Consider the following 27,327-nt stretch of genomic DNA (forward strand, 5'->3'; position numbering starts at 1 on the left):
GTTGCTTCCATTTGCATAGAGCATGATTTAATTTAAAAAGAATAGCGATACATATACAGTTGACAAGGTCAGTTCCATGGTACAGTACAGTACACAATTACAATGATGTAAATTCCCTTTTTAAATATGATACACTGTATTTCAGCATAACTCAATTCTTCAATATCTGCAGTGAAAACCTTTCTAACTACATGACAAACATCGCAACTGATTCAAGTCATACATGTAATGAGGCATGAATTGTGCAAATATACAAACAAATGTAACAAAAGTCAAAATTAAGAGGTTAAATTCTTCAAAGACCAATGAGCCGCACATCACTGTCTTCCTGGAATGTCAGTCTCTACTTTTTCCTTTCTTTTCATACACATCTGGTGACATTAAGAAAATGCTATAAATCATATGAAGCTGTTCATAAAGTCGATTAACAAGAGTGTTTTTTGCTTTTGTGTAAGACAGCAAATACATTCATCTCACATCTGTGAAGCCAGAGTGATTTTTCGAGAGTAGGAATCACGAGAGTTAATCTGACTGCTGATTCATTGCAGATTATAGCAGTGATCTCTAACACAGAAGACAGGCAGGAAATGAGAATTTATTTCTCATCATTATGCTTGGGAAAATTGAGGAATCTTCAAAATGTCATTCATAATATTTCTACAGAGTACATACATCTTTTTACAAGTTTGTTAAAGTACAAACAAGGCTTTGGGAATGTGATGAATGGGCATGTTCTGAGCTTAATGAAAGAGGAACAAACACTGCGCTGACCATTCTTCCTCAATACAAGGCATCTATTTGTACGCAGAGGACTTTTTAAAGTTTTACTAAACATTAGGCCTTTTTTTATTGCATTTCCTGACATTCCCTAAAGGAGCAGCTCTACATTAAAGATGACACAGCGGTAAAGTTTGTCCACTGCACAACGACAATCTCTTGGTTTTTGTATATTTAAGGACTATCGTAGTACTGTTTTTGTATAGGCTGTATGAATTCAGGAATAATATGTCATCATACTCTCTCTTCCTCTCTCACACACAAACACACATTCACACACACACACACACAGGTGAACTGTATGAAATGCATAGCTGCAGGAAATAAGAAACGATTTGTTCAGAAACACCTCAAAGGTCATTGCAGTCTTGCTGTTTTAGGTCCAAATCAATGGCATGCAGTTTGATTTGCAATCTGAAGTCAAGACCTCCTGTTTTACTGCAACAGCAGCACCATTTGAAAATAATCTACTGTGTCGCACAATGATGCTTTCTAACAGCTCCCCACGTAAACTGGAATGGCTGGATAAAAACTGTTGCTGTAACTTGTTTGGCAGCAAAAACAGAATCATTGGTTCATAAGAGCTGAACAATGGAGGGATACTAAATATACGCTGAGGATGAATCCTCAGCAGAAAGGACGGTCTTCCAGTGTTCCCAGAATCATGCACCACGGTAAGTTGTATTTTATGCATGCATTCATTAATGAACCGAAAACAGTCTTTAAAAGAGTAAAAGTTCTGCTCTGGTCCAAATGAATAAGTGGTTTTAGTACCATGATCACGCCACATTATTTACATATGGCAACAACATTTCATATAGGGCAATATAAAGAAACAAGAACCCTCATTTGTTAGATAAGGCGCAAAGGTGTGCAACAATTTCATAAATGTATCAAGTAGAGTGGTTCATTCTCTTGTGATGATTGATGATCACCAAAACAAAGCTCAAATTCCTGGAAACAAAATCAAGTCATAAAATAAAATCATAAATAACAAAAAAAGCTGTACACACCTTAGTGCACACACACAAATAATCCTGTCACACACAATTCAGAGTAGTGGTACTATCTAATGAGTGGTGTCATTGTCTTTGACCTCACTAAAAAGGTGCAGAGTTCATTACTTGGTATAAACAACATCCCCTCATGTCATAATCCCAATTTTCCTACTGTCTCATCACACAACAACAATAACAATGGCGTGAGCGACCCAACAGAGACACGTCAACAGGATACAGTAGTAGAAATGCTGAAGTTGATGTTAGGGGACTGGCCCAGTGTGTGTGTTCTGTGTATGTGTATGTGCGTGTGTGTTGATGGTCAAAGTAAAAATGGAGCTGGAGATAAACAGTGTTCTGCTCCAGCCTGTGCACAAGTCCATGTACACAGGTCCTTCACACGACACGACATGACACGACACACACACACACACACACACACACACACACACGCACAGTAGAAAATGGACAATGGATGGATGGACTCCTTGCTCCACTTATTTCCTCCCGCTCTCTGTGCAGTGCTGGAACTGGGCAAAGCTGAGGAACACCTGCTCCAGCGATATCTGGCTCACGCAGTAGTCTTCAATGCGGTATTTCTCTTTGGCTGCCTCCAAAGTACCAAACACCTGGGTGGGAGTGGAAAAGAGGGATGGAGAGAACAGTGTGAAAAAGAGTGATGTGAATGCATTTCTGATGTTATTCAAGGCTTTCTGCCAAAAAATGCATCTTTTGGAGCATACAACATGATTATACAACCATATCATTACTGTGAGCATGTCAAATTACCCCCAGTGAAGACAACATCAGTCTACATTAGTTAGAGATTGCCTACTTTTGCTATTCACATGTTAAACTTCCATGTCAGTTTTACAAATCCTCGGTCTCAGCTCTTGACTAAATGACAGGGAGAAGACTAGAAAACACTTCCTGGCTGAATAGCTTTTGCTGAAGCAGCAAGTTAATAGCTCAAGAAGCTGACAGTTGCTGTGTATTATTTTGTCCACTAGGGGGAGATCAAACACAGCACAAGCACGGGAAGGATTTCCAGTGAGTGAGCTTTTTAAATGTGCGGATCTGTTACAGTACCTGGGCCCAGGTCAGTGTTTTGTCAGTCAAATGATAGTGCACCATTCCCTGGTGTTCATCCTTTAGCTGACTTCCTGTGGTGGGAGGAAATTAACGTGGTTAGATCTGATTTGCTACTTTTTTTTTACAGTAACAGATGACTTCAACAGCAGAAAATGAGTTAATATTAACGTTAAAATGAACCTCAACTCTGCGCCTCTGACCTGGAAAAGTGCTTTCGATAAAGTCTTTAAATAGCTGCAGGTCACTGTCCTCCAACTCAGCCTCTACGTGCACTTTAGCCAGCAGGGTGTAGCCACTGCCAAACTTGCTCTTCAGGTGCTGGGGACTCCCGAGGCATTTGAACTGACCATTGACCATCACTGCCAGCCTGGTGCACAGGGCCTCACACTCCTCCATACTGGTGAGGGAAAACATCAGGGGGAACAGGTAGTTTATATACTATAATACTTCATCATATTCTTTAAGCTCATCATGTGTTCTGTATGTAAACTATTTATACGGTAATTAGTAACTACAGCTAAATGTAGTGGGGTAACAAATAACAGTACTTGTTTAAATGTACTTACTTACTACCACTACTGATACCTAATACACTCTATAAATCTCACCTGTGAGAAGTGATGATTATGGCCTTGCCAGATTCCCTTGTGCGTGTAACAGCATCCCAGAGCAGCCTCCTGGCCACAGGGTCCATCCCAGTTGAAGGTTCATCCAGGAAGATGACCGGAGGCCCACCAATCAGAGCCATGCCAGCGCTCAGCTTCCGCTTGTTACCACCACTGCATGTGTTGATGGTAACACATTAGTTACACACACATTTGCTCAGCAAAAAAGAGCATTATGCAGGCTAATATGTGTAGTGTATGGCTCTAATTTTTCTCTCTGTCTGCCTACCTGTAGCTGCGGACCAGTTTATCGGCATGAGGCTCCAGCAGCAGCGACCGCAGAACGTTCTCAACGCAGCCGGACACATACTTCTCTGGTATTCCTCTGAGCCTGGCATACATACTCAGAGTTTCTCTTCCTGTCATGTGGTCCAATACGGCGTCAAACTGGGGACAGTAACCAATGCGCTGCTGCACCTGCAATGCAGAGATAAATGTTCCTTTCAAATCTCTGTATTTTGAAGGCAGTGCGGTGGTACACTGAAGATTTAATACATTTAAATGAAAAAAAAGTTTTACTACTGAAGTCAGTTTATTTTTTAATTTATACACGTCCCTCTGCTCTTACCTTCTTAATGTCCCTCAAGATGCTGTATCCATCAATGTAAGCATCCCCAGAGGTAACGCTCTCGTCACCTGTCAGCATCTTAAAGGTTGTCGTCTTCCCTGCTCCATTGAAGCCCAGGAGGCCAAAACACTCTCCTTTTCCCACAGCTAGAGACAACCTGTCCACAGCCAAAAGATTTGTCCCACTGCTGTACACCTGAGAGGGAGAGATAACATTGGGTCTGTAACACCTTGTCATATCTCACTTAAGCACACACCTCTAAAGTCACTCATATTTCAATGCTGAGGCATTCTGTCTCAGTGTTTCAATAAATACTCAGACATGTGCATACAATGAAAAACCCGTCACAGTACCTTGCTGAGCTCCTGCAGTATGAGGGGGCTACCGACCATAGACTCCACTATTGGCTGGCACTCCAGGACCCTCTTCCTCTCTTCGGCCACGTCTCGGTCCTCTGGAAGGAGCGCTGCATCCTCTATTAGAGGTAACTGACATGCACATGCACACCAAGTAAGATGAAAATGTACATTAAGATAATATCAACAACAAATAATAAGACATTGCCCCCACCTCACAGTAAAAAGGGCTTTCACATCATGTTGCACATCTAATGGCAGCAACAGCATACATCCACAGGTCTTATAATATTTAACAACAGTACATATAAATATGCAATAGCTTACAGGGCATAGACAGAAACAATGAAAACACTCCATGAAAAAGATTAGGCACTGTCAGTTCAGTTACACAACAAATAGAGACTAAGACGACTGTAAAACCTATGACTATGCCTCTGTTCATTAACACATTTAGGTCTGCAAGAAATGATTATTTATTTATGGAAATACAATTTCCTAAAGCCAAAGATTCATACAGCTTTGCCTGACCAAATGTCTAAAACCCAAGGATACTCAATTTCTTCACACCTGAGAAGTAGAGACAAGGCAGTGTTTGGTATATTTGCCAATTATCAAAATAGTTGCAATTTAGATCAATTTTCTGCTGCTCTAACTGCAAGTTTCCAAAACACAAAAGAGTTTCAACCAGTTGGAGGAATTTCGACCTTTCAGACAAGATATGTAATTCTTAAATGTCAAAGAATCCCTTTAGTAAAGTCTCAGTGCTGATTAATGCTGAGGTGGTGATAGAAGCGTCAAGAGCCTTAAGTAACATCTTGTTTCCTCTTGTGCCTGATGAAGTGTGGCTGGGACGACTTTGATTTCATTATATAAAGAGTTATATATCAAAAGCTCTGTATTCTTTTTGGAAAAACACATGAACATTTACCAATATTCAGTTTACTCCAGACTGACATAATACAACAGTTTGTAGGTTTATTAAAAGATGCACTTGCACTTAGGGGGCAGATAATTAAACTTTTTTGCAGTTTTGTTATTAGTCTCACACTGCTTTGACTCAAAAATCAAAGTGCTAATTGCCAGACCTCTTAGATGAAAAATGTTGCCCACTAGCATTCAGCCTTATATGAACCACTGTAGTGGCAGAGTTTCTAACTGTGACCAAGTTACTTAAAAGTTCCAGTTTCCTTTTCATTAAGTGTTCTGTCTATTCCCTGTGAATTTAATCAAATCTGCATGAGAGACCATTCATTTTGTGGTTCTACAACCAAGCTGTCCTCAGGTATTTTGCTCTGCCCAGTTTGAACATATTTAAGCACACTTTGAAAAGAGTTTCCCAGAGTGACTCCCTACGCAGTGCAAATTGTGGTTGCTAGGAAATTTCTGATGAAACTGGAAGGAAAACCCCACACACCCACAGAAAAAAACAAACACTGTTCACCACTCTGACAATGCATCTACCTGTTTGCGTCCTCTGCACAGAGATGTGAGGAGTCGCCAGAGAGTGCGGACACACTGCAGCTCGATAACAAACAGTAGAATAATGAAGACCACTCCCTGAACTGAAAAGGCCACAAGAAAGCGTCCCACACCAGGCTCCGACATTGAGAAGTAGTTTTCCTGGTATGTGATGTCTAAAACCAAAGAAACAGTTACATCAAGTTAGTTCAGGGCATACACATGCAGGAGAACTGAATTTAAAAAAAAAAACAATAATTCAAAATATCTGGGTGGAAAATGGCCTATAAAAACAGTTCCGCCCTTTTTTAATTACACTGGAGGAATCTGGTGCATAAGTCATGTAATTTGTTTCCTCCCATTTTTCTCTTTCCTTTCCATTACCGGAAATATTTGTTTAGCTGTCCTCATCACAAAAAGACCTTGTTTACTGTAGACTACAGTGAACTTGCAGCAGAAGATATGACAGCTTTTCAATACATGGAGAGATAAGATCTTCAAGTTTCAAATCAATTTGGTAAAAACCAAAAGCAATGTTCCTTATTTATAGGATTAGTCATATAATCATTGTCACTACAACATGACCACCATCATCATATATTGTAATACTGCCACATTATGACTTCTCGTAATAATTATATCTTCTATATCACTATACTGTATATCACACTGCTAGTACATTACATGTTCATTGTTTTGTAACTAAAAGCATGCATTATACCAGTTCTATAGCAAAAGCAATGACTTTATTATTATCTGGGGCTACATCTAGGCAGGACTTACTTAAAATTTTGCAGATTGTTCGGCTGAGGGGACTGGAGGTACAAAATGAGATGAATTCGTAGTTCTGGTAGAACTGGCTGAAGGACATGCCAAGGCAGTAGTTTGGAAAGATCAGGAACACCTTGTCCAGTAAGTGCGATAGGTCCTGCAGTTTCAACTCTGAAGAAAGAACGCATGAGGAAGCAGTCAGTGGGTGTGAATGGAAATTTTCTTTTCTTTTCTTGTTTGGAGCCTTTGGACAGCAACATGTCACCTCACTGTCATTTCAAAAACCCATTCCTCTCCACACAGGCTCCAATATCAACCAGTTAAAGAGCTGCTAGAACATGATCCTTCACTGGCTTCTCACCCAGACATACTGCATATGATACTTGGTGAAAGACACAGCCAAGCAAAAAGCACTGATGCTAGGAACTGAACCAGATCTCTGCAGGGAAGTTCAAGTGTTGTTTCCCTTTGCACTCAAGATGTATTTGGCAAAACACAAACACGGTTTGACATTTCAAACCCTTAAATCAAACACTTAACATATTGGGCCAAGTAAGACGATAATTTCTTATGGAAACCACATTTGAAAAAGTAGATTATATTTGAGGACTACACATTTACACATTCACAACATCAGATTAGCAGTGCCTATTATTGGCTGGAACTAGTTGTTAGACTAACATGTTACTCCAAGTTTATAGCGTGTCTTTTCAGGCTGACTAGTTAGTTAGCCTAGTCTAACCTACATGAATTTCTGAGGGCTCATAACACAGTGTGTTGGACATAAATTCCTAAATGTCTTGAAAGCATCTCCCAATATCTTTACTGCAGAAAAGCACTGGGGGCTAAACAATCTTTCAAGCAGCCAAGCATTACTAATACCACAGAATGTCATGATGAGGAGCTCAAATAAAGCCAGAGAAAATCAAATTATTCAGACTATTTCAAGAGTCTGATTGAGCGAGTATGTGACTGACAGATAGGAGAACAGAAGAACTAGCTGTACCTTAAAAGATATTTGGACATTAGTCTGAAAGGTGTTCTTTATCTTCAGAACAGCTTTTTGAAAAGGTGGGGTTGTCTCATATTCTGCCCAGTATGGTAAAATGAGACACTTAACCCTCGTCTACCAGTGCTGGAAGAGAGTGCCTCCTCTCACCTGGGATGGTCATGATGGTGACAGCCAGAAATGTGGCCGTGCCAGAGATCATGTTAAAGATGGTGAGGCGAGTGTAGGCAGTAGCAGCAGTGGAGAAGAAAAAGCTGAGCAGGTACATAAGAGGCACAACAGCCCAGCCATAGAGCAGCAGTAACAGCAGCACATCTACCAGGTGGTTATCCTCTACGAAAGCCTTGACTCCAAACGCCTGGAATACCACCTAAGACCAAAAAACAAGTTAAGACATTAACGCATGGTTCAGTCATTAATATTGTCAGTCTTAGTATCCTAATCTCCACAAATAGTATCAAATGTCACACTCACCAGCATGAGGAGACAGGGCAGCAGGAAGTTGACAAGGTCCCAGAGCAGGGCTGAAAACCAAAAGTTTGAAAGGTAGACTCCGCTGACCTGCTGCACATGCTTGGACTTAATAGAGGACTCCGTAACGAGCAGCAGGGCGAAGGTGCTGGACAGGGAGGCCATACCATACATCAGGTTGATGGCGATGGCAAAACCTGTCTTACCCCTGCAGGAGGAAAGAAAGAAAGAATTAAGACGGTTAGGACAGAAAAGACAGTAGAAGGTGGAAAAGGACTGATGATGAGAGAAAACTGAAGAGAAACTGCACAAAAGAAGTGTGAGAAGATCGCAAGAGTAACATTATGCACTCATTTGACAGTTTATTAACCCAGCTAAAACTACTGCTAATACAAAGGTTATAATGTCTGGTTTTGTTGAAATTGTTTTAGAGAGGTGTTGATATCTTGATATCAAGCAAATTGTTTCCTGCCCTCCTCTACTCACTCTGTGAGCTGGCTCTGCGCGATCTCAGACATGTTACGTGGCATAGGGTAATTGCCCGTCTGGATGGAAGCATTCGGCCCTGCTAGGAGTTTGAACAGTGCGTTGTCCACCATCATGAGTGCTGTGGCAGGTGTATGGTAGCCCTCGTTGTTGAAGTAGGCTGTTGCCTCAGCATACAGGCTGCTGCTGCCACGGAAAGCAGCACCCACCACACAGCGCTCATTAAAGCTGCCGCCCTCTTCCTCCGCCTGGGTGAGGATGTAATCAGTAAAGTCTGACAGGGGCAAGAGAAAGAGGACAATGGGTCAGTAAATGCTCAGCCAAGGAATCAAGCCAAGTCCCTGTCTCACTGTGCTTACCAGTGATGTTGACGAGTTGGCCTAGCTGGGCAGGGAGCTGAGAACTGTATGCTTTCGCCAAGGCAGAGGCCAGGGGACCTGCCCCGGGCTGCAGAGCCAAAGGGACTCTGGTGGGGCCATAGCGACTGAGTGCCAGCCTCAGCTGAGTAGCATCCCGGTGATTGGGAAAGGTGCGTGCCACAACTAAGGCCACCACAGTGAAGACCAAAGGAACCAGGAACTGAGCCACCATTACCTTCCAGTTCCTCCAGCTGTACAATGCCCTCTTCAGGAACATGGCATAGAACTGCTGCAGGTGCAGTCTGACCTGGAGGAGGAGAAATGGGGAGCTGAAATGTGAGCAGTGTGAACAGGGAAAAAAAAAAACACAACAAGCATCAATTTCCTTCCTCTTATCTTACCCCCGTGTTCAGTTTGATGTTAGAGCAGTCCTCTGAGATGAGGGTGCCACTGTCGGTGAAGTCTGTGACATCAGTCATGCCGCTGATGCTGCTGGCGTCATCTGTGGTCCAGTCATGAGAGCGTCTCTCATGTTGGTACTGCAGGGCGGGCAGCTGGATAGCCTGGATGTCCAAACTAGAATCCACCAACTTTCCCACTCTGAACACACAAATGATCCTTTTATTATGCACTGACTTAATGGAAACAGCATGAAAAGGTGCCTTAAATATGAAGTCTTCAGTTTTGACAGCAACACAATAGAGAAAAAATCCTTCCCACACACAAAAAAGAAAACAACTGTTTCTTTCAAAGTCTTTGCTGAAATTAGAGCACAAAACTCAAATGAAGATCGTATGTGTAAGGACACTTGCTGTGCAGCAGCTCAGTAAGGTGAAGAAAACCAGAGCTACTTGCAAATTAATCTATTTCTGGACCTTATAATTCAATTATCAGTGAGACCATCCAATCAAGACAGCTACACAGGAGAGCAGATCCATCTATGTTAGACACTTTCAACTTGCCAGATCCAGAGTGCCTTTGTGAGCCTGATTTCATATATCTACAAGTCAATGAGTCTGTCTCTTCTACACCTCTTATCTGTGGAATAGCAAAAATATGATGGTGACACTCACACAATGACAAATTTGCAACATAATTTAGTTTAATACTGCTGGTCATCAGATGTTGTAGATCTCTGGGAGACACAGCTATACATGTATTTAATTTGGTATTAATAATAACAGTGGAATCAAGAATCAATTAAAACAGCCTTAATGGCTACTGTCTAACTGATAAGTCATTTTACTTGGCTGCAAAATACTGAATGCCAGAAGGGAGCTAAATGACCAAATGTTCAAACAGCAGCTTTTCTTGGTGTCATGTTTGATGTTTGGTGTGTGGTATATATGGCCAGAACACACTGATGGACTCTCAGTATGATTTGTAAATAATGAGGCCTGTGATACAAACATTCCTGGTGGCGCCAAATTACAATGTTGTACACTCGTGCTAGTTGAAGTAGCGTGCAGTGTTAGCCGTCTTCTTGTGCTTGTTGCCACAGATACACATATCAAGTCCACAGGGAAGCAGAATTAACGGCTCAGTACACAGCAGGCAGCTGGGACTGAGATGTGTGAGCAAAAGGAGCGAAGACGAACATATCAGCCATTTAAACAAAACTTCAAATTGTTTCCTTTTACACTAAGCAGTGGTTCAATTGCTGTATTTATGTGTGGAAACAGGTAAACATTTTTCTATAACAATACTTTTTAAATATTTAAGGATTTCATAAATGTGGAATAAGAACTGTTTTAGTGATGCTTAACAAAGACAAAAACGCATGCATTGGGAGTTAGTTAAACAATTTTTTTAAAAAAAAGAAAGATATGTGATTGCAGATCTACTATAACCCACCTTCCATTATAGATTATTATATAAAAATGTCTCCGCTTGTACATTACAGTGATTTCTATCATTCCATAGCATGAAACTGCTGTTTAATTGAAAGTGTGCCGAGCACTAGGCGAGTTACTCCCAAAGTCAGATCCTGCTGATTTAGAAAATTAAAAAGACTATCATGTTCTCCTGTGTGATATTTCTCCTACCTGAGGAAAACCTCTTCCATGGTGGTTACAGAAGCTCCATAGCTGGCGATGCCCAGTTCCTCTCTGTTCATCTCCAGCTCAGCAAACAGCAGCTCAAACCTGAGAGGAAGCACAAACAGTATAAATCAGGGAGACATATTACAAACTAGCTCATAGTGGAATAAATGCCATCACTCAGTGTGTGCTCTGGATGAATGTAAAGCTGCCAAATTTCACTGTATATCACTGTATTTTCAAATGATATTATATATTATCAAACTAAAAAACAGAAGCAAGAGTTTGATGCTGAACCAAAGTAGGTTGGGCAAGGCAGAGATGTGAGTTTGTATTCTTTGTATTTATAAAATTTCTGATCCATTTTGGGACATTCTTTGGTCCGCTGCCTCCTTTCAAAAGAGGCCATAGTCATTTGGTCAGCGGTCTTTAAAACCATTAGGTTCTTTCACACTTTCCACAATGTTATTCTACGTATGAACAAAGACCAAGGTGACTCACCTGCTGGTGCTTTCTTTGGGCAAAATGTAAGAGAGCTCAGCCCCGGCACTGCTCTCCATTGTGGCATTAGGAACATACATGTGGACAAGGCGGGTTATCTCAGACACGTTACAAAGAGCATCCTTTACTATCACCATGTGGTAGCCAGCACCTGGTGAGCAAAGGAAAGTATAATTACTCATAGGAATCATGTACGTGCTCACTTCTAATAAGGTAGCTCAATTTCTAGATTTTCAGTTCTCCTGAAAGTCCAGCTATGTTATATAAAGAACTTTTATTATACATGACCTATATCTGATAATACGCAGTGTGTGTGTGTGTACGCTGATGTCCTCAACAGGAATGTTAATTAAGTGTTTCTACCAAAGTATAATAGTATAGAAATAGCTTGAAAAAGTGAGAATGACACATTGTCAGTGCCACTACTTGTTAGTGCAGCTACTTCCACTCTACTCTTCACTTACCATATTTGTTTTTAAGGAAGAGTGGCGACCCACAGCACTGCAGCTCTCCTCCTGCCATGATGCCGATACGGTCACCGAGTAGGTCTGCCTCGTCCATAAAGTGCGTGGTGAGCAGAATGGTGCGACCACGTTTCTCCCCTTGCAGAAGGTCCCAGGTGGCCCGTCGAGCTGAAGGGTCCATACCTGACGTGGGCTCATCTAACATTACAACCTGGAGATGGGTAGAGTTAGGACGAGATAAGACGCAGTTAACAAGGTGAAGAGATAGGACAAAAGGATCAAGGGTGAATAATGCTTGTGAAATTCTTTACCTTGGAGTCTCCTATGAGGGCAATGCCAATAGAGAGTTTTCTCTTCATGCCACCGGAGAGGGTCTTGGAGCGAGCCTGCCGCTTGTCCTCAAGGTTCAAGATACGGATGATTCTGTCCACCTCATCTGGAATCTTGTCTTTGGAGTAGCCTTTCAACTGGATATGAGGCAGAGCACAAATAGATTAAACTGCTAGCATCTATTTCACATCAATGTCAATATTAAATCTGGAATGCACAGTATTCTTATGTATTGCAGGTCAGCATAATTGTGAGAGTACCTGTGCATAGAAGAGCAAGTGCTCTCTGACTGTAAGGTTATCAAACAGTACGTCGTGCTGCGGACAGAGTCCCAGACTGCGACGGATCAGAGCCATGTCCTGACAGATGTCATAACCATTGATATAGGCCCTGCCGCTAGTGGGAGGGAAAAGACCTGCAAGCACGAGCATATAGGCAGGTGGGTTAATATCATTTAGGTGGCATATGTTTGATTGTGTGTCTGAGTATTGCTTGCTCTGTGTCCCGCTCACCTGTCAGCATGGACAGCGTTGTGGTCTTCCCAGCACCATTGTGTCCTAGAAGCACTGTGATCTGTCCTTCAAACATGTTCAGAGTAAGATCCCGCACTGCTTTGCGTGTCTTGTGGCCAACTTTGAATTCCTGTAGATGGGATATACCAAAAACATTTGTATGCACTATCTTAGGAATTAAGGTACTGGGGCAAAAAACCTTGCAATGTATTCACCATCCCGAATACTGTCGTAGATTTTTTAATGATTGCCTATACCACCTGCACCAATTTAGAGTGAGGGGGCATGCTGATGCTCTACGTCACAGTGTCCATTTTGGTGCTCACCTTAACAAGGTGTTTAATCTTGATCCCGGAGACTAGTCCGGCAGGTTCCTCCTCAATAAACTCTCCTTTCAGAGCCTTTTCTGCATCCTCCTCTTCCTCCTTCTCATTCACTAAAGCCATGCGAGGGCTGCTGCACCAGTATGAAGGCTGCAGACATGGAGATTGAAAGTAAGTGTGGGATAGACAGAGTTAAGATGAGCCAGAGGAAAATGGCCTTAGAAAACCTGTGTAAAATAGTGCTTATTAATTTCAGTACTCATTTCCAATCTATCTCCATGCTTCATTTTACATGCTGCATATTTCTCACAGCTTTTATCAATTAAGTTATTTCATTGCAGGATGCAACAAGAGGGGCAGAGGAACACAATCATTCATAAAAACACAAGAAAGAGAGAATGGACCAACATTAACATTGTTCATGTACACTCTACATTGGAAGGAATTGTTTCAAGACCAAACTGCCCTCTGATGCACTTCCTAAGAACAAGAGTCAAACCTCCACTCTACGCTGTCGAAAAAGTATCTCACACCCACACACTCACAATGGACATAGAGTAAAGTGCGTCAACGTCTAATCCACACCCTGCTGGCTGTCGCTTGAATTCCTGACTACTGGGAAATGGGCTAGCATGTTTATTTTTGTGTGTGTGTGTGTAAACGCACGACATTTCATTATCGTCCATAGTTGTTGTGAAGATAAACCTTATTTGTGTTGGCTGGCCAGACTCAGACATTTCCTGTTATTCTAACTCGCTGAACTCAAAGACTTCCTCTGGCCGATATGTAGTGACCTTTCATTTTCAATCCCCTCCGCTATCACTGTATCAGAGTCACTTTGCAGGAATTTCTTTAATCTAAGACCATTTTCTCTTACAGGAGACCTCAAACTTGACCTTGCAACTATCCAGCGGTGTTATAAGAGCTCAACCCCACCCATTTGCATAATGTGACTGTAAACTACAATGTAAAAGCCTTGTCAGACATCACTAGTGGCAGGTCAAGCTTGGTGAGGCTTTGGAACACACACAACTGACAGTGCTCACAGGTGTCAAGCTGGTAAGGGGCAAATCAGTGCACTGGTAAAATTAAGTATCATATCCATTACTTGGGTGAATGAGTAAATATGTGCTCACATGTCTGCCTCTTCTAAAACAAATCCATTGTTTCTATCTGTATTCATATTATTAACTTAAAAAAAAAAATCTTTAAGTGTTTGCTATTGCCACATACCTTGTATGCTTGTGAAAATATCGTTGGGAGGGATGTAATCAGCTTTTCAACTACATTTGTTAACATAACTAACACTAAATAACAAAATGTGTGCATATTTCTAGTGTATACAACCTCTCAAGTTAAACAGGTGTATCAAAACAATATTAAGAATTCAATAAATACAGAGATGTTAAGTGTCACTGAAAAAAATCTGTTGAACTTCGGCAGTGTATTATTAACAGAAAACACTTTACACTGTTTGTTTCTGGGAAAGGTGATTTGGCGATATTTTGCACATGACTTCCCCCTTTTTTTGGTGCACTTCTTTCAAGTTTAATTTAGTAAATGACACTGCAGTGGAGACTAAAACTACTGTGAGGAAGGACAAAAAGTGCTGCAATGCAACTTTAGTTAAATGATTATGTGCTTGCAATTATCTGAAAGATCCATGTCTCTTAGATCCCAATAATGTATCTGTATTTGGTGGTTCTCAGTGAGTGTACATGCACATGTGAGCAGATCAGTGTGCAGCATACCAGTACGAAGAAGTAGGATGGTAGAGGCACTCCGTACTCCCCGGGAAAAACTGCCTCCATGTACCAGGCCACCAGCCCGTAAAGCACAGAGTCAAACAGCAGCAGGCCAAGAACCTGGGCCAGGGAGAAGTCATCATCCACCGTCACGGAGTCAAACAGGTTACACCACTGTATTCCTGTACCTACAGAGGAGGAAATGGACCTGATTAACCTAAAAACATCACTGCTGATTTGCAGTTTAACATAATTGACTTTGAACAACACATCAAGTCTCACCTTTGCCTTCAAACATTCCTATGAGCTGAGCACCCATGGCCATGGCCACGTTGGAGATAAGGCAGGCTGACACCTTCTGGGCATGGCTCAATAAGTCGTAGCGTGGCCACAGGAACAAATAAGGCAGGTAGCTCATGAAATAAATGAAGCCGCCCGCTGCTGCTGCCACATTGGCTGAAGAGGAGACATAAAAGAAAGAATTTGGGGTTGACAGGATGCTGAACAATTGCAAGACTCAAGTAACCTTAAAAAAATATATGGTAAAGAACACTGCCATACCCTTTGAAGAACATATGCATTTGTAAACCTGAGCAAAAGCTGACAGGTACATTACTACGTGAAGAGAGCTACTTTTTCTGTGAAACCCATTTCCCTGATCGACAGAGGAAGACTGTGAGTGCTGTTTAGATGAAGCATTATGAAGGACTAATGAGAGATGGGAAAAGAAAAATGACGAAAACTGCAGATGAGGAGAATGAAAGACTTTCAGAGCTGTTTTTACCGCCATTTCTAAACAGCATGACAAGACCTCTCAAAAGAGCACTTGTGGCAGACAATGTGACATTTTGAGCCTGCTTGGAAAATGCATTGATTAAGTGCCATTATCTATGCCTAAAAAGTACATCAGTGGGTGGGGAGAAGTACCAAGACAGCTGCACGCACAAAGACAGCAAGGAGGAAAAAAAAATAGTCCCCTCTTTGTTCAAAGATGGCCAAGCAGGGCACTGAAGGATCCTTTCTATTGGCTTGGCCTATTTTTTCTTTCCTCTTACAAATCATCATTTACACAGAAAACCCTTGAACCTAGTTCAGCTTCATTATGTAATAATCTAGCATCACTATGTCACTGTGACACTGCTCAGTGTACAGTGTCACTGTGATGTGGTTTCTTTAGCTTATTTCGTTCACATTGTTCAGTAGCACTATTTTAATCATTTTAGGCTGTCAAATATTACAGTGGGACAATTATTCATGAGCCAAAGACAGTTTGGGCTAAAAGAAGACAGGTGGACAAAGACAGCAGGAAAAAGACAGGAGGAGCAGGACGAGATTTTAAAAAATGACACCTCAAGTACTCAGCCCCATTATGTCAGTGCAATAAAGGAAAACTGTCTGGGCAGGTGACAGAGCACATTACAACACTCAGAGGGCAGAAATACAATGAGATTTCATGGAGGGAGAAATTTAACACCTCATTGTAAACCAACAAAACGGAAGCTTTTCCATTCTTTTCTCTCCTCTAATCTACCCCTGCAGACAAAAGGCTTTTAAGGCTTAATCATAACAATCATAATCAAGTTAAGGTTTTTTTGTGATCGTAATCACAAAAGCCAACAACAGCATTAATTATGGCTGCGACTGCTTTGCAAAAAGCAGAATAAAACTGAGGCTGAGAAGCTCTTGTAATCTGAGCTGCTTTGCTGAGAAACTTGGAAGGGGATGGAAGCTGGTTTGAATGAGAAACTCTCAATGAATGGAAGCGCAAATAGGGAGAGAGAGGAGGGACATGACAAAGAAGAGGGAGAAGATGTAAATGGCTTTTCTTTATCGCCAATGTTGTACAGGCCAGCCGGGGTGTTTGAATTTCATGAGGCTGAACACAGAAAGAGCTCAGAACTGCAAGTACTTTTAAAGTAAACAAAAAATTTCCTCTTACCACCATACGCTTACTGTATTGGGATATCAGGTTAGCTGATCAATAATGTAATTATAGCATGCAAACATATGCAGTATATAATTTTGGCTAGTCATCTTTGTGTAGTTTCAAGTTTTTTATTACTCCAGAGTTTTTTATTGCTGCTTTTATGCTTTAGATTGGCTAAAGGGAGGGAGAAAAGCAAACAGCTTTGACCTACATATGAGAGCCCACACACTGTACATTTCATCAAAATGAGAACAGTGTAACAGGCATTTCACCACGCACACAGTACAAAGCAATAGACTGACAGTAAAAAGGAAACATAATTATCATCCAGAAAAGACTGGACAGACACAGAGGAAACACACTCACCTCGTGAGAAGAAGGCACTGATCATGAAGCTGAAGTTGATGGTGGCCACAGTGAAGACGAGCAGGAAGACAAAGACCAGCGTGGGGTCACTGTAGGTCAGCACTGCTCCATTAGGGCTCACCTGAAAAAAAAAAACAGAGTCAGTTCCAGTGTTCAGTTATTCCTGAGGCACATTTACAGCATCTTAATGGAATAGTCCAGCAATTAGTGCTTCAATCATGACTTTCAGCTGTTGTTCAGTAAATACACTGCTTGACACAAAACAAATATCTGATTATTATGAACTGGCTATTACAATAACAGCAGTAGCTCTTCAAAAATCTTTGCAAAGAACTGCTTCATACTGCAGGTATTTACTGTAAATACTGCTGTTAATAATCATGCTGTATAATCTTTTACTTATCTAAGAAACTGCTTAAATATGTGGCAAAGGCTTTACGTGTTGGAATGTGGATTAAGCAACGATAACCTGTAACACAAACTCACCTGGATACAAAGCAGCACAGTAACAAAAAAGACAGAAATGGAGAGGAAAAGGAAGAACATGAGGAACCAGGCGCTCCAGTGGAGCCAGTTGCTGAGACCCATCATCCTCATGTACTCCTGAAAGAAAAAGCAAGAAAGAGGTAGAGGATCAGTCTGACAGTTTCATTATGAATTTCAGCAACAGAGCAACAGCCCACACAGAGGCACACAAACACACCTTCAGCTTCCTTTCCTTTTCCTGCACCACGGCTCGCACTATATTGAGGGAGGTGTAAGTGAAGCTGAGCACCAGTACTAGAGGCAGTTGGTTCTGAATGGCCAGGATGAAGACGTCATATATGAAGGCAGGGTACGGAAACCGTGACAGGACCACTCTGATCTGTCGCAGCAGAGGCGCAGCGGCAGTTCTGTTGTAAGAGCGCATGATGGCTCGGTCCACTGCGTGCTGCACCGCCAGAAAGCCCTCTCGGAAATAACCTTAAAAAAAAAAGAGAGAGAGAGAGAAGAGATGTTAACACTGAAGAAAATATGTTAATACCACCATTGTATCAGCATTAATCTGGATCCAAGAATTTTGAAGACCTAACTTCTCTCTAAAAGTTAACTTGAAAATGGGTAAAAGGCCTTGAGGAACAAAAGTGGCGCTGTAGTCTGAGTTATTATGCATGTGGAGGTTAGAAATCCATATTCATGGGTTTTCTTAAAGCTTGTCAGTGTATCTTATGCTGTTCGGGTGATTTCATCTTTCGGAGTATGCCTCTTCATCTCATTATACTTTGAAACTTCCATTATGAAAAAGGGTCTGGGCCTGCTGGGGTGACAGCAGAACAGTGTGTCCTCTAATCCCCAATTCATCATCGTTACATGTGAAGATTAAGATAAAGGATTTGATGCCTCCTGAATGGTGCGGTGCCCAACACCTGACAAATGTCCCACAAAATGATGTGAGGGCACACTATATCCTGATAGTGCCAAACGTAGATAACACTGATCGTGCCAAAGATGTGCAGGGACATGGTTGCCATGGAAACACAGCCATGAGAGGGCTCTCGCTCAAGAAGTGGTGGGAAATTGAGAGCTTTTCAACCATTATAATTTCTGTCTAAGTAGAAAAAAAACTGTAGGGCATTGTTTGTGGAAGAACAAATACTTATGTGAACAACTCTTCAAAGAAATGTCAGGTATTTGAAAATATTTGACATTTGTAAGGAGATTAAGTATCATCAAAGCAGACACAATGGTTTGCCTTGCAGGGTAGAATAGGTAACAGTAGAGGGAAAAAAGTGGGAGAGACAGATACAGAAAAACAAAGACATGGAAGGTCAAATAGAGGGAGACGGGAGGGGAGATGAGGCGAGGGGGCCCAACCTGGCGTGCCTCCTTCCTTGTCATACTGCTCTCTCGGCCCTGGCAGTTGAAAAAGTGGAAATAAGCTGAGCGTGTGCCAGTCCAGGTCACTGTTTGGGTTCAGCTCCGACTTTTCCTTGGGTGGGGCGTTGCGTGGGGTGAAGGAGAAGCGCAGGTGGTAGCTCACCTGTGCGTGGCAGAGCAAAAAGAGAACAGAATTAGTGGACCTGAAAAAAAGCAGAGAGGAGTGGAGTAGTGTGAAATGAACACATGTCAGCATTCCTTTATACTAATGTGTCATGTGGCAAAAAGGTTGAGAACAACTGATCTATAGAACGGCAGAAAGGAGAATTAAAAACAAAAGAGAGAGAAAACAGCAAGCAACAGTGATTTTCTTTTGTTTTATGCTTTGTTTTATCACCATTTGTGTACTCATCTTTATGGTTTTATGCAGCCCTCAACTTTCCCTCAACAAGGACAATAAATCTGAATTGAATTGGCTTGAAAGAAACAGAGGGAGACGGGCACATGGAATAAGAATGAATAGAAATTTGGTTATAAATACGGGAAGATGATTCACCCTTAAACGTGGGAGTACCTCTCTCTGCCTGGCACTGCTGTGAGCTTTGGCCATCTGAAGCCTTCAATCCTATTAAGTCTGTCAGACTTTTCCATCACACCCAGAAAAAGCTTTTCCCCATATGGGATCACACTACATGAACCTGTGAATTCATCTGTGCTCTGTCAGGTTTTTCCTGCTACACATGAGGATAGGTTTCACCTCTACTTTTATTCTATTTCACATTTAATCAGAATGTCAGAATGGACGACAATCTGATGGTTAAAATTATCTCAAGTCATAAAGTTATCAAGCACTATTACGCTGTGTAATAAAGCTGACCAAATTATGAGCTTGTTTTTTTTGTCCTTTTTTTTCCTTCTATCTTTTATTTACCAGCCTGTCATAAAACTGAATTCACATGTAAACAAATAGAGTTTCAAGGAGTAGACAAAGGTGCTTGAACCAGTTATACTGGCACTTGTTGATTCCTTCTTACACTGAGATTAGTAAAACATAAATAATATGTTACTTATGTTTCTTAAAATAAAATATACAGAAAAGCAGAACTTACCATTCATGTTGTAGCATCCCTGATGCTATTACCAGACAACAAAACAATGCACTACAACTGAACACATTCCTCAGGTGCAATAATTGACTGTGTGTGTGTGTGTGTGTGTGTGTGTATCCTGTCTTTTTACCCTTAGAGGCAGAGGTTCATCATCATGGCTGAAAGGGTGCTCAAACACCACAGCAGCCAGCAGCTTTCCTGACAGAGGATCATTTCTCACGTATTCCTCAAACTGCTCCTCTGTTTCAAAGCCACGCACTGGAAACGAAACACACACACAGATACAAAGAACATTACGTTAGCGGTGATATGGCATTTATCTCACGTAAGTCTGTTCTCATGTCTGTCTCATTGCCTGACCTTGGTGCTCGCTATTCTCACTGATGGCCAGGAAGTTGGTTGAGACACGGTCAGCATACTGAATTTTACGGCCAATATTATCAATACAACAGCTCAAATCTTGAATAGGAAAAAGTACACTTACACACACGCACACACGTGCCTTCTTTGACACAGATGCGATAACACACAAAAAGGGAAGAGATACTGCCAATGCTGAAAACCCCTGACAGTCCAAATAAGACTGAATAAAAACAGAGAATAATAGGGTTCAATATCCTTTTCTCTTTTTCTTTTCGCAGTGTTTTCATTTTTCAGAGCTAGATTTCTCAACTGTATTTTTTTATACCACTGGCGATCCATACAGGGTGTACCCAGCCTCTCGCCCAATGTCAGCTGGGATAGGCTCAAGCCCCCCCACGACCCTTAACGGATAAGCTGTATAGATAATGGATGGATGGATTTTTTTTATTCCACTTATCAAGCACGCATGAAGGTATTCGGAGTTGTGCAAAGCACAGCAGTTTTAAAACACTAGTCCCAGGGTTATATCTGGGTCAGTCTCGTCACACTTACACAGAGACACACAGAGGGCACAAACATGCCCTCAACACATTGCTCTTGACTTCAGTTGCTTTTCCTGAATACTGCTGAATTTACTGGCTAGTAGTATAACTGGTAACTCTAGAGAACAGAATTATAAATCGATGTGATGCTGGTCTTTTGCAAATTTACTGCTACAGTGACAACTGCCGGATCTGGCATCTACATGTGTATACAGTATCTATTGGTGGTTTCGATGAGGGGACACTCGAGCTCACCTGATAGTGAGGGGTGAGTCAAGTTTGAGAACCAGTAGTTCAACTGAAAATAACAACTGTCTGGTTATAGCTCTTCAAGTCTGAGGTTAAATTTTCAGACTCTCTTTAAGGTTTTGTGACTAGGTTAACTGACAATGAAAAGATGTTAGTTGGAGCCCTTGTTGAGATCATATTACTGATGATGTCAACAAAAGAAGTCTTGGCAACAACAAAAATTAGAGATTACACAACACAGGAAATCTCATTTCACAATACACCAAGAGAAACATAAACAAACCACTATTCTTTAAAAAAAAAAAAAAAACTATTTAAAAACCCCAAGGATGTGTTGCCTTATCAGTTCTACTGCTTGAGTAATTATTTAATTGTTTAAATATGACATTTGAAAAAGTCACAGGACTGTTTTAATAATAGTCATCTGTTCTAAAGAAGTCCTTCTTTTAGTTAGAACAATAAGGACGCGTTTTGGTGTCTTCTGTATGTGTATTGCATACTAACACTAGGCCTTGATCCCGCTCCACCTTTCCCTGTGAACGCTGACACCAGCTAAATTATTCATTAATGGTTGAGCTGGGATCTCACATGGCTGTGTACAGGACAACCTGCAGTCACACAGATCTGTCTTCCTGTGGCTTCGTATCCCTCTTCAGCCTCACACTGCTGCTATTGGTCCATCTTTCTAATTGTCTGACAACGTGTAAACAAATACATAAACAGCCTGTTTGCAAACCTGTCACTCAGACCACCTGCATATTAATCTGGGAAGGTAGGTGTGATTCTGTCGATTAGAAAAGAGATGGAGTGTAGGTGTCCTGACGGAGGAGAGGAGCACACTACTGTTATTATTTCCATATGTAAACTCCCAGGTGATAGAGTCTGACATGAGAGAAGGGTGTGGTCTATTTGCTCTCCTGATGGTTGTTTCTAGGGGAACTAGTATTCCCAGGTCTGCCCTGAATTACAAGTCATGTCAAGGCTGTGGTATTTGTTTAACTGGTTATAATGGTGGTGCTAACAGCTCCAGTTGGGTATGCAAACCTGCATGATTTTTAGAGCAACAATTCCACATTCTATATTTTACTATTGTTTTTCAGTGTTCGTAGAATATGATATGACAATTCATGCTGTTTAGTAAGTAGTAAGTGTTAAATTTAGAGAAGTTGAAAGTTTGAAGTTTTTAAAGTTAGCAAAGTTAGAGCATTACGACTGAAATCATGGGGAGACAGCCCAGCACATAAGCCACAATACCACTACGATGTTCTACATTATGTCTGAACAGATAAAGAAACAACACATGACATGTTTATTTATGAGCTTAAGTTGTGCTGTTTGTTATGCTTCAGATGAAGCCAGGCTAGCCGTCGCCCAGTTTCCAGTCTTTATGCTAGGCTGAGCTAAGAGACACAGGTATGAAAGTGGTGTTGACCTGCTCACCTAACTTTGCACAAGAGAGCAAAAAAGCACATTTCCAAAAATGTCAAACTATTGCTTTAACAAAACATACTGTGAAAAGCTTGACAGTTAATGGAAAATTCCTAAGTATGATACTGACAAACTGCCATAGACTAATCTTTGTTGCCAGTCTGTGTTCACTGTTGACTGGCTGGATGGCATATAACAATTATTTTATGTAATAGATGCCCTGCTTTTCATAGATTTGCATGTGGAACTGAAGTTTACTATTGTACTGAACCTGCCACCCATTTCCTGCCTAATTATCACCCACCTGAGGAGAGGAACAGGCTGCCTCGCACATCCTCTGCCACCTGGCGCACCACACTGGAGTTACCAGGCACATAGGCCAGCTGTAAGTGTTGCAAGAACCTCTTGGGTAGCGTGTCGACAGCGTAGCTCTCATAGATAGTGGCATTTGGGTAGTCCTTAAAAGGCACCTTCTGACGCAGCACGATGAGGATGCCAGAGAAGAGCAGGGGCAGGAGTATCTCCACCAGAGTTACCAGGATTTGACGTTTCTGGAAGGCACAAAGTAAAGAGATTATCAATCTGTTTGATGGGGATGTGTGATACCAGATTAAAATTGGAATTTAGGTTTTGAGGGGATGTAAGGAAAATCTTTTTAATGTATTTTATATTTTGAAATGAAAATTAATTAGTGCCTCCAAAATTCAGCCACATGTTAGCCATGTAGAATAAAATCACTTTTGTCTCATTTGAAACACACAACTAAGAGGACTGCAGCACTGAAAAATAAACACAGCCCCATTTCAAACACATTAATATGCATTGAAAGTGCTAACTACAAATAATTTTTAGTCAAGATGGGGTCTGGGCATCGATTTATTTTTTCACACTCAACAGAATAGAAAGTAGATGATTTTGCAGACAGCTGAAATAAGGCATAATTTATGTGACAGCTTCTTCCTGTTGATTGATTGGGGCACAAAGTGACTTGGACAGTTCCAGGGCATTACACAGTCAATCACAGAGGGGCGCCAATATCAGACCTTCCCCTTTCAGCACAAAATTAAAGTTATGACTTTGAGGAATAAATAAAACCCAAGAATAGACATATTCCCTGCACACTGATAGTAAAAAAGTGTTTTCATTCATAAATAAATGTAATATAATGACCACATTTTAACAATACTGTCAGTCTAGTTTACTTTCACCAGGTATTATCTGATTTAGTGTTGTTAGATTCATGCTTTATGTTATGTAGCTGAAGTAGTTCATGTTTTTGTACAGCTGATCCATTTAAGAACTTTTCTTAAAAAACATGGTAACCTTCTGCAAAAGCATCAGTATCCAGGAGACTCAGGGCAGTCATGGTGCTGCTAATGCCAGTAGGACAGGGTCCATGTGGACATACAGGCAACACTGGCAAGTGAATACAAGACTTGAAGGAGGGACAAAATAACACTGAGGTAACTGTCTCAAGGACTACCAGACGGTATCTAATTTAGCCTTGAAATCATTAACCTCATTGATTTACTGGGCTTGACTGCTCTTATTGAGGAAATAGATTCTTAGCATGAACTCCTGTAAAAAGGCTCTTATCTTGGGCATGGGTAATATTTTTCTTAATTCAGACAGATTAGCTCACACTCTCTTTTGCTCGTGTTAGGCTTAATGCAGTTGTAGGACAAAAAACAAGCTAATGATACCGTTCATATGTACAGCACTCAATTTGCAAAGAGCTAAAATCTAATCAGCTATCAAAATCTGCTGTAGTGGAGCTGGAAATATGTCATATGACAAGTTTTCTAAATGTGGCAGTACGCCACCAGCACCCGGGAATATAAGGTCTTTGCTAATCTTTGCTTTTATAACATGCTTCTACAAGCCCAAACTACCAACATTTCCCTGTTAAGAAAAAATGTGACAATTCATTGCATTTTTATACAGATTATGTGATTTCTCTGTGTCTATGTCCTGCAGCGAAGATGGACAAGCAACATCATGCATAGTATTGCACAGTATTTTTTCCTGCCCTGGTCCTAATGGAGTCTATGTAGTCTCTAGATAACCACAACTGGAGCAGCAGTGGGTGGATAAAGAGTGGTGGTGCAACAACCTCAAACCAGCATGCTATGCAGCAGATAGATAATCCCATTTCTGAATAGTTGGAGCATTGTGAAACCATTAAATGCTATGCAAGCAGCCATTCAGAGCAATACACAGCCAGAAATGTGCCAATACTCTATGCAAGTGGAAATCAGGGAATGTTTAGCATAAGAATTCTTTCCAATCTTCTGTAAACTGAGGACATAACCAGAGTCTGATGATATTATGTTCCGTGAACTATACAGTTGCGCAAGCCTCAAGTAATCTGCCACCATGAGACACCCAGTCTCCCTTGTTGATTTTGATCAGGTGTGTGTGACCTGCCAAACATGTTAGCCAACTAATGAAAAGGTAAACATACAGTGAATCTATAGTTAGATTACATCTGATTGTAACGATACTTGTCTCATGATCAAGTCTCATGACATATGTCACAACAATAAAAGAAAAATTAGAGCAAAAGAATAACTCAAGGTACAAATAAGGATTTCCCCAAAGATAACCATTTAAGGCTGGGAAAAGCATGTGACAACTACTTATGTGTTGACCTAGCAAGAGCACAACACAACACAGGCACACCAGTTTCCAAGTAGCTGGGCAACATCATAAAGTTGTGGGAAACAGTTTACTGTATTTATGATGCCACCTGAGGTAATAACTTATTAAATACTGTCATGAGGGACTCTGCTCTGTAAACACAGCTCTGTCTGACAATTCACAGTTACAAACAGTGTCACCACCTAATAAAGACACATACAAGCAGGGTGTACATCCACCTTCTTCAAACTCACCTGCTGAAGATAGTTTTTCCACACCAGTAGTCCAAATTGTCTCATGATAGCCATTTTGATCAGTAAACAGGGCACAGTCCAGTCAGCCTTCTACAGTGGCTGGAGACAGACAAAGAGTGACATTTGTAGTTTCTGGTAAACCCCCTAATATGATATGTGATCATTTATAAAAGTTTCCTTGATGCTAGACCAACTGTGCTGGTTGTAAAGGTCTCTGATCTCAGTTTCTATTTTACAAGAACTCAAGAAAACAAAAAAAGAGAAGTGAAATTGAGTAATCGGCAGTATCACAATTAGAGTCATGTTCTTGTTATATTCATGAAATGTACACAAACAAAATTGAACAGAGAAATTATGACAAAATTATAAAAAAAAATTACATGACATGGATATGGGAAAGGTCTAACAGCTACTACAAACATGAAGAGGTAACATCAGCTTGGAAAATTTGAGTTCAACTATAGAAAAGAAAACAAATGCAAATGAGCTGAAAGATTAAAAAAAAACAAAAAAACAAAACAGGCAGTTGACATCCACATGCTGAACCAGTCGGACAAGCAAAAGGGGATTATCTTTTTGTTCGAAACATGGTTATATGATACTCACAGACACAAACACAGACCTCTTTATGGCTGATCAAACAGGTATAAAACACATATGCCGACAGAATATGAACTTTTGAATACTGATAGTCGCATTGATACAGAGCAAAGAGGGCGATCAATAAATGTGAACTGTTAAAGCTACAGCAACCAGATTTACCTCACTTGAGCCTCGTCGCACACATATTTTTTTTCCTCAAAGGAATCCTATTTCACAGCACAGCACATGAGTTCATAAATGTAACAAAACTGGTCATGTTGGGTATGTTTGAATTACACACTAGCGCCATTCATCTCTAAGTAGCTACATCCCTTTCATATATCGGGGTCACTTTATATATTATCTCTATAATTGAATTTAGAAGAACATGTGATGCATATATAAAGCAACCAGTTCTCTATTAGTGTGTTCTAGCAGACAATAAGCAATAAAAATGTCTTTACAGACGTGAATGTTTTCCTTATTAGCTGGAATCCGCCTTTCTCTTCTCTAATTGGTCCAACGCAGCCTTCTGGCCCTCCTGATTGGACAACAGACATGCTCGTCAATCCCTATGGATTCTGGTGAATGCTAATAATGGAGGTGGGGGACAAAGCTAGATATTTTAGGAATATAACGTACTGACTCACACGCCAATCTTCAAATATCAAATGTTCAAATGTGACCGAGTAGTGTTTTATCACATAACTATGTCACATTACCTTATAAAAGCTGGTTCGGCATATGAACTTCACAAGCTGTGGTCCCTTTTTCCTGTCGACGTGAAAACAGTTCCTCCTTTTTTGTCTTAAACCGATAACAAAAGCATCACTGCGCGGCTTCTTCCTTCACCGACACCACCGAGGCTCGGCTGGGCATTCAGTCAAGCTAATGACGTCTGCAGTCCGGTCCAGGTTTTTCCCTTCCAGTCCAGTTTGGTGCCAGCTAGCAAGATGACATTGCACCAGCTGCGGGATAAGCCCGTGAATTCATCGCAAAATGTAGGGACAACCGTCAACAAAACACCTCACGTGACCTCGTGGAAGTGTCACGTGATCTCAACAGCTGGGCTTTATGCCTACA

At 41.0% G+C, this 27,327-nt stretch overlaps 2 protein-coding genes across 3 annotated transcripts in view; one reads left to right on the forward strand and one right to left on the reverse strand.

Annotated features, from left to right (window-relative positions):
- On the reverse strand, positions 1-27,273 carry abca3b (ATP-binding cassette, sub-family A (ABC1), member 3b). Of its 2 annotated transcripts, XM_018680827.2 has the most exons (32): positions 26,967-27,273; positions 26,425-26,835; positions 25,663-25,761; positions 23,073-23,319; positions 20,317-20,444; positions 19,075-19,240; positions 17,924-18,183; positions 17,707-17,823; positions 17,221-17,341; positions 15,210-15,383; positions 14,934-15,115; positions 13,186-13,332; positions 12,860-12,989; positions 12,608-12,762; positions 12,329-12,484; positions 12,018-12,228; positions 11,554-11,704; positions 11,059-11,157; positions 9,415-9,613; positions 9,014-9,320; positions 8,655-8,928; positions 8,172-8,376; positions 7,848-8,067; positions 6,701-6,859; positions 5,921-6,093; positions 4,454-4,588; positions 4,101-4,295; positions 3,762-3,949; positions 3,476-3,646; positions 3,068-3,264; positions 2,865-2,938; positions 1-2,404 (listed from the first exon to the last, which is right to left on the reverse strand). In XM_018680827.2, exons 3-32 carry the CDS (start codon positions 25,714-25,716, stop codon positions 2,273-2,275), a joined length of 5,127 nt encoding a protein of 1,708 aa, XP_018536343.1. In that variant the 5' UTR covers positions 25,717-25,761; positions 26,425-26,835; positions 26,967-27,273; the 3' UTR covers positions 1-2,272. The 2 variants fall into 2 exon arrangements, with proteins under 2 accessions (XP_018536343.1, XP_018536341.1); XM_018680825.2 differs by lacking the exon at positions 26,425-26,835.
- The window catches only part of pam16 (presequence translocase associated motor 16), a 359,227-nt gene that overhangs the window by 178,163 nt on the left and 153,737 nt on the right, over positions 1-27,327 (forward strand). The gene's annotated exons all lie outside the window — the stretch shown is intronic.

The sequence above is a fragment of the Lates calcarifer genome, linkage group LG11, assembly GCF_001640805.2.
Source record: "Lates calcarifer isolate ASB-BC8 linkage group LG11, TLL_Latcal_v3, whole genome shotgun sequence".
In the NCBI taxonomy this organism is placed as follows: domain Eukaryota; kingdom Metazoa; phylum Chordata; class Actinopteri; family Centropomidae; genus Lates; species Lates calcarifer.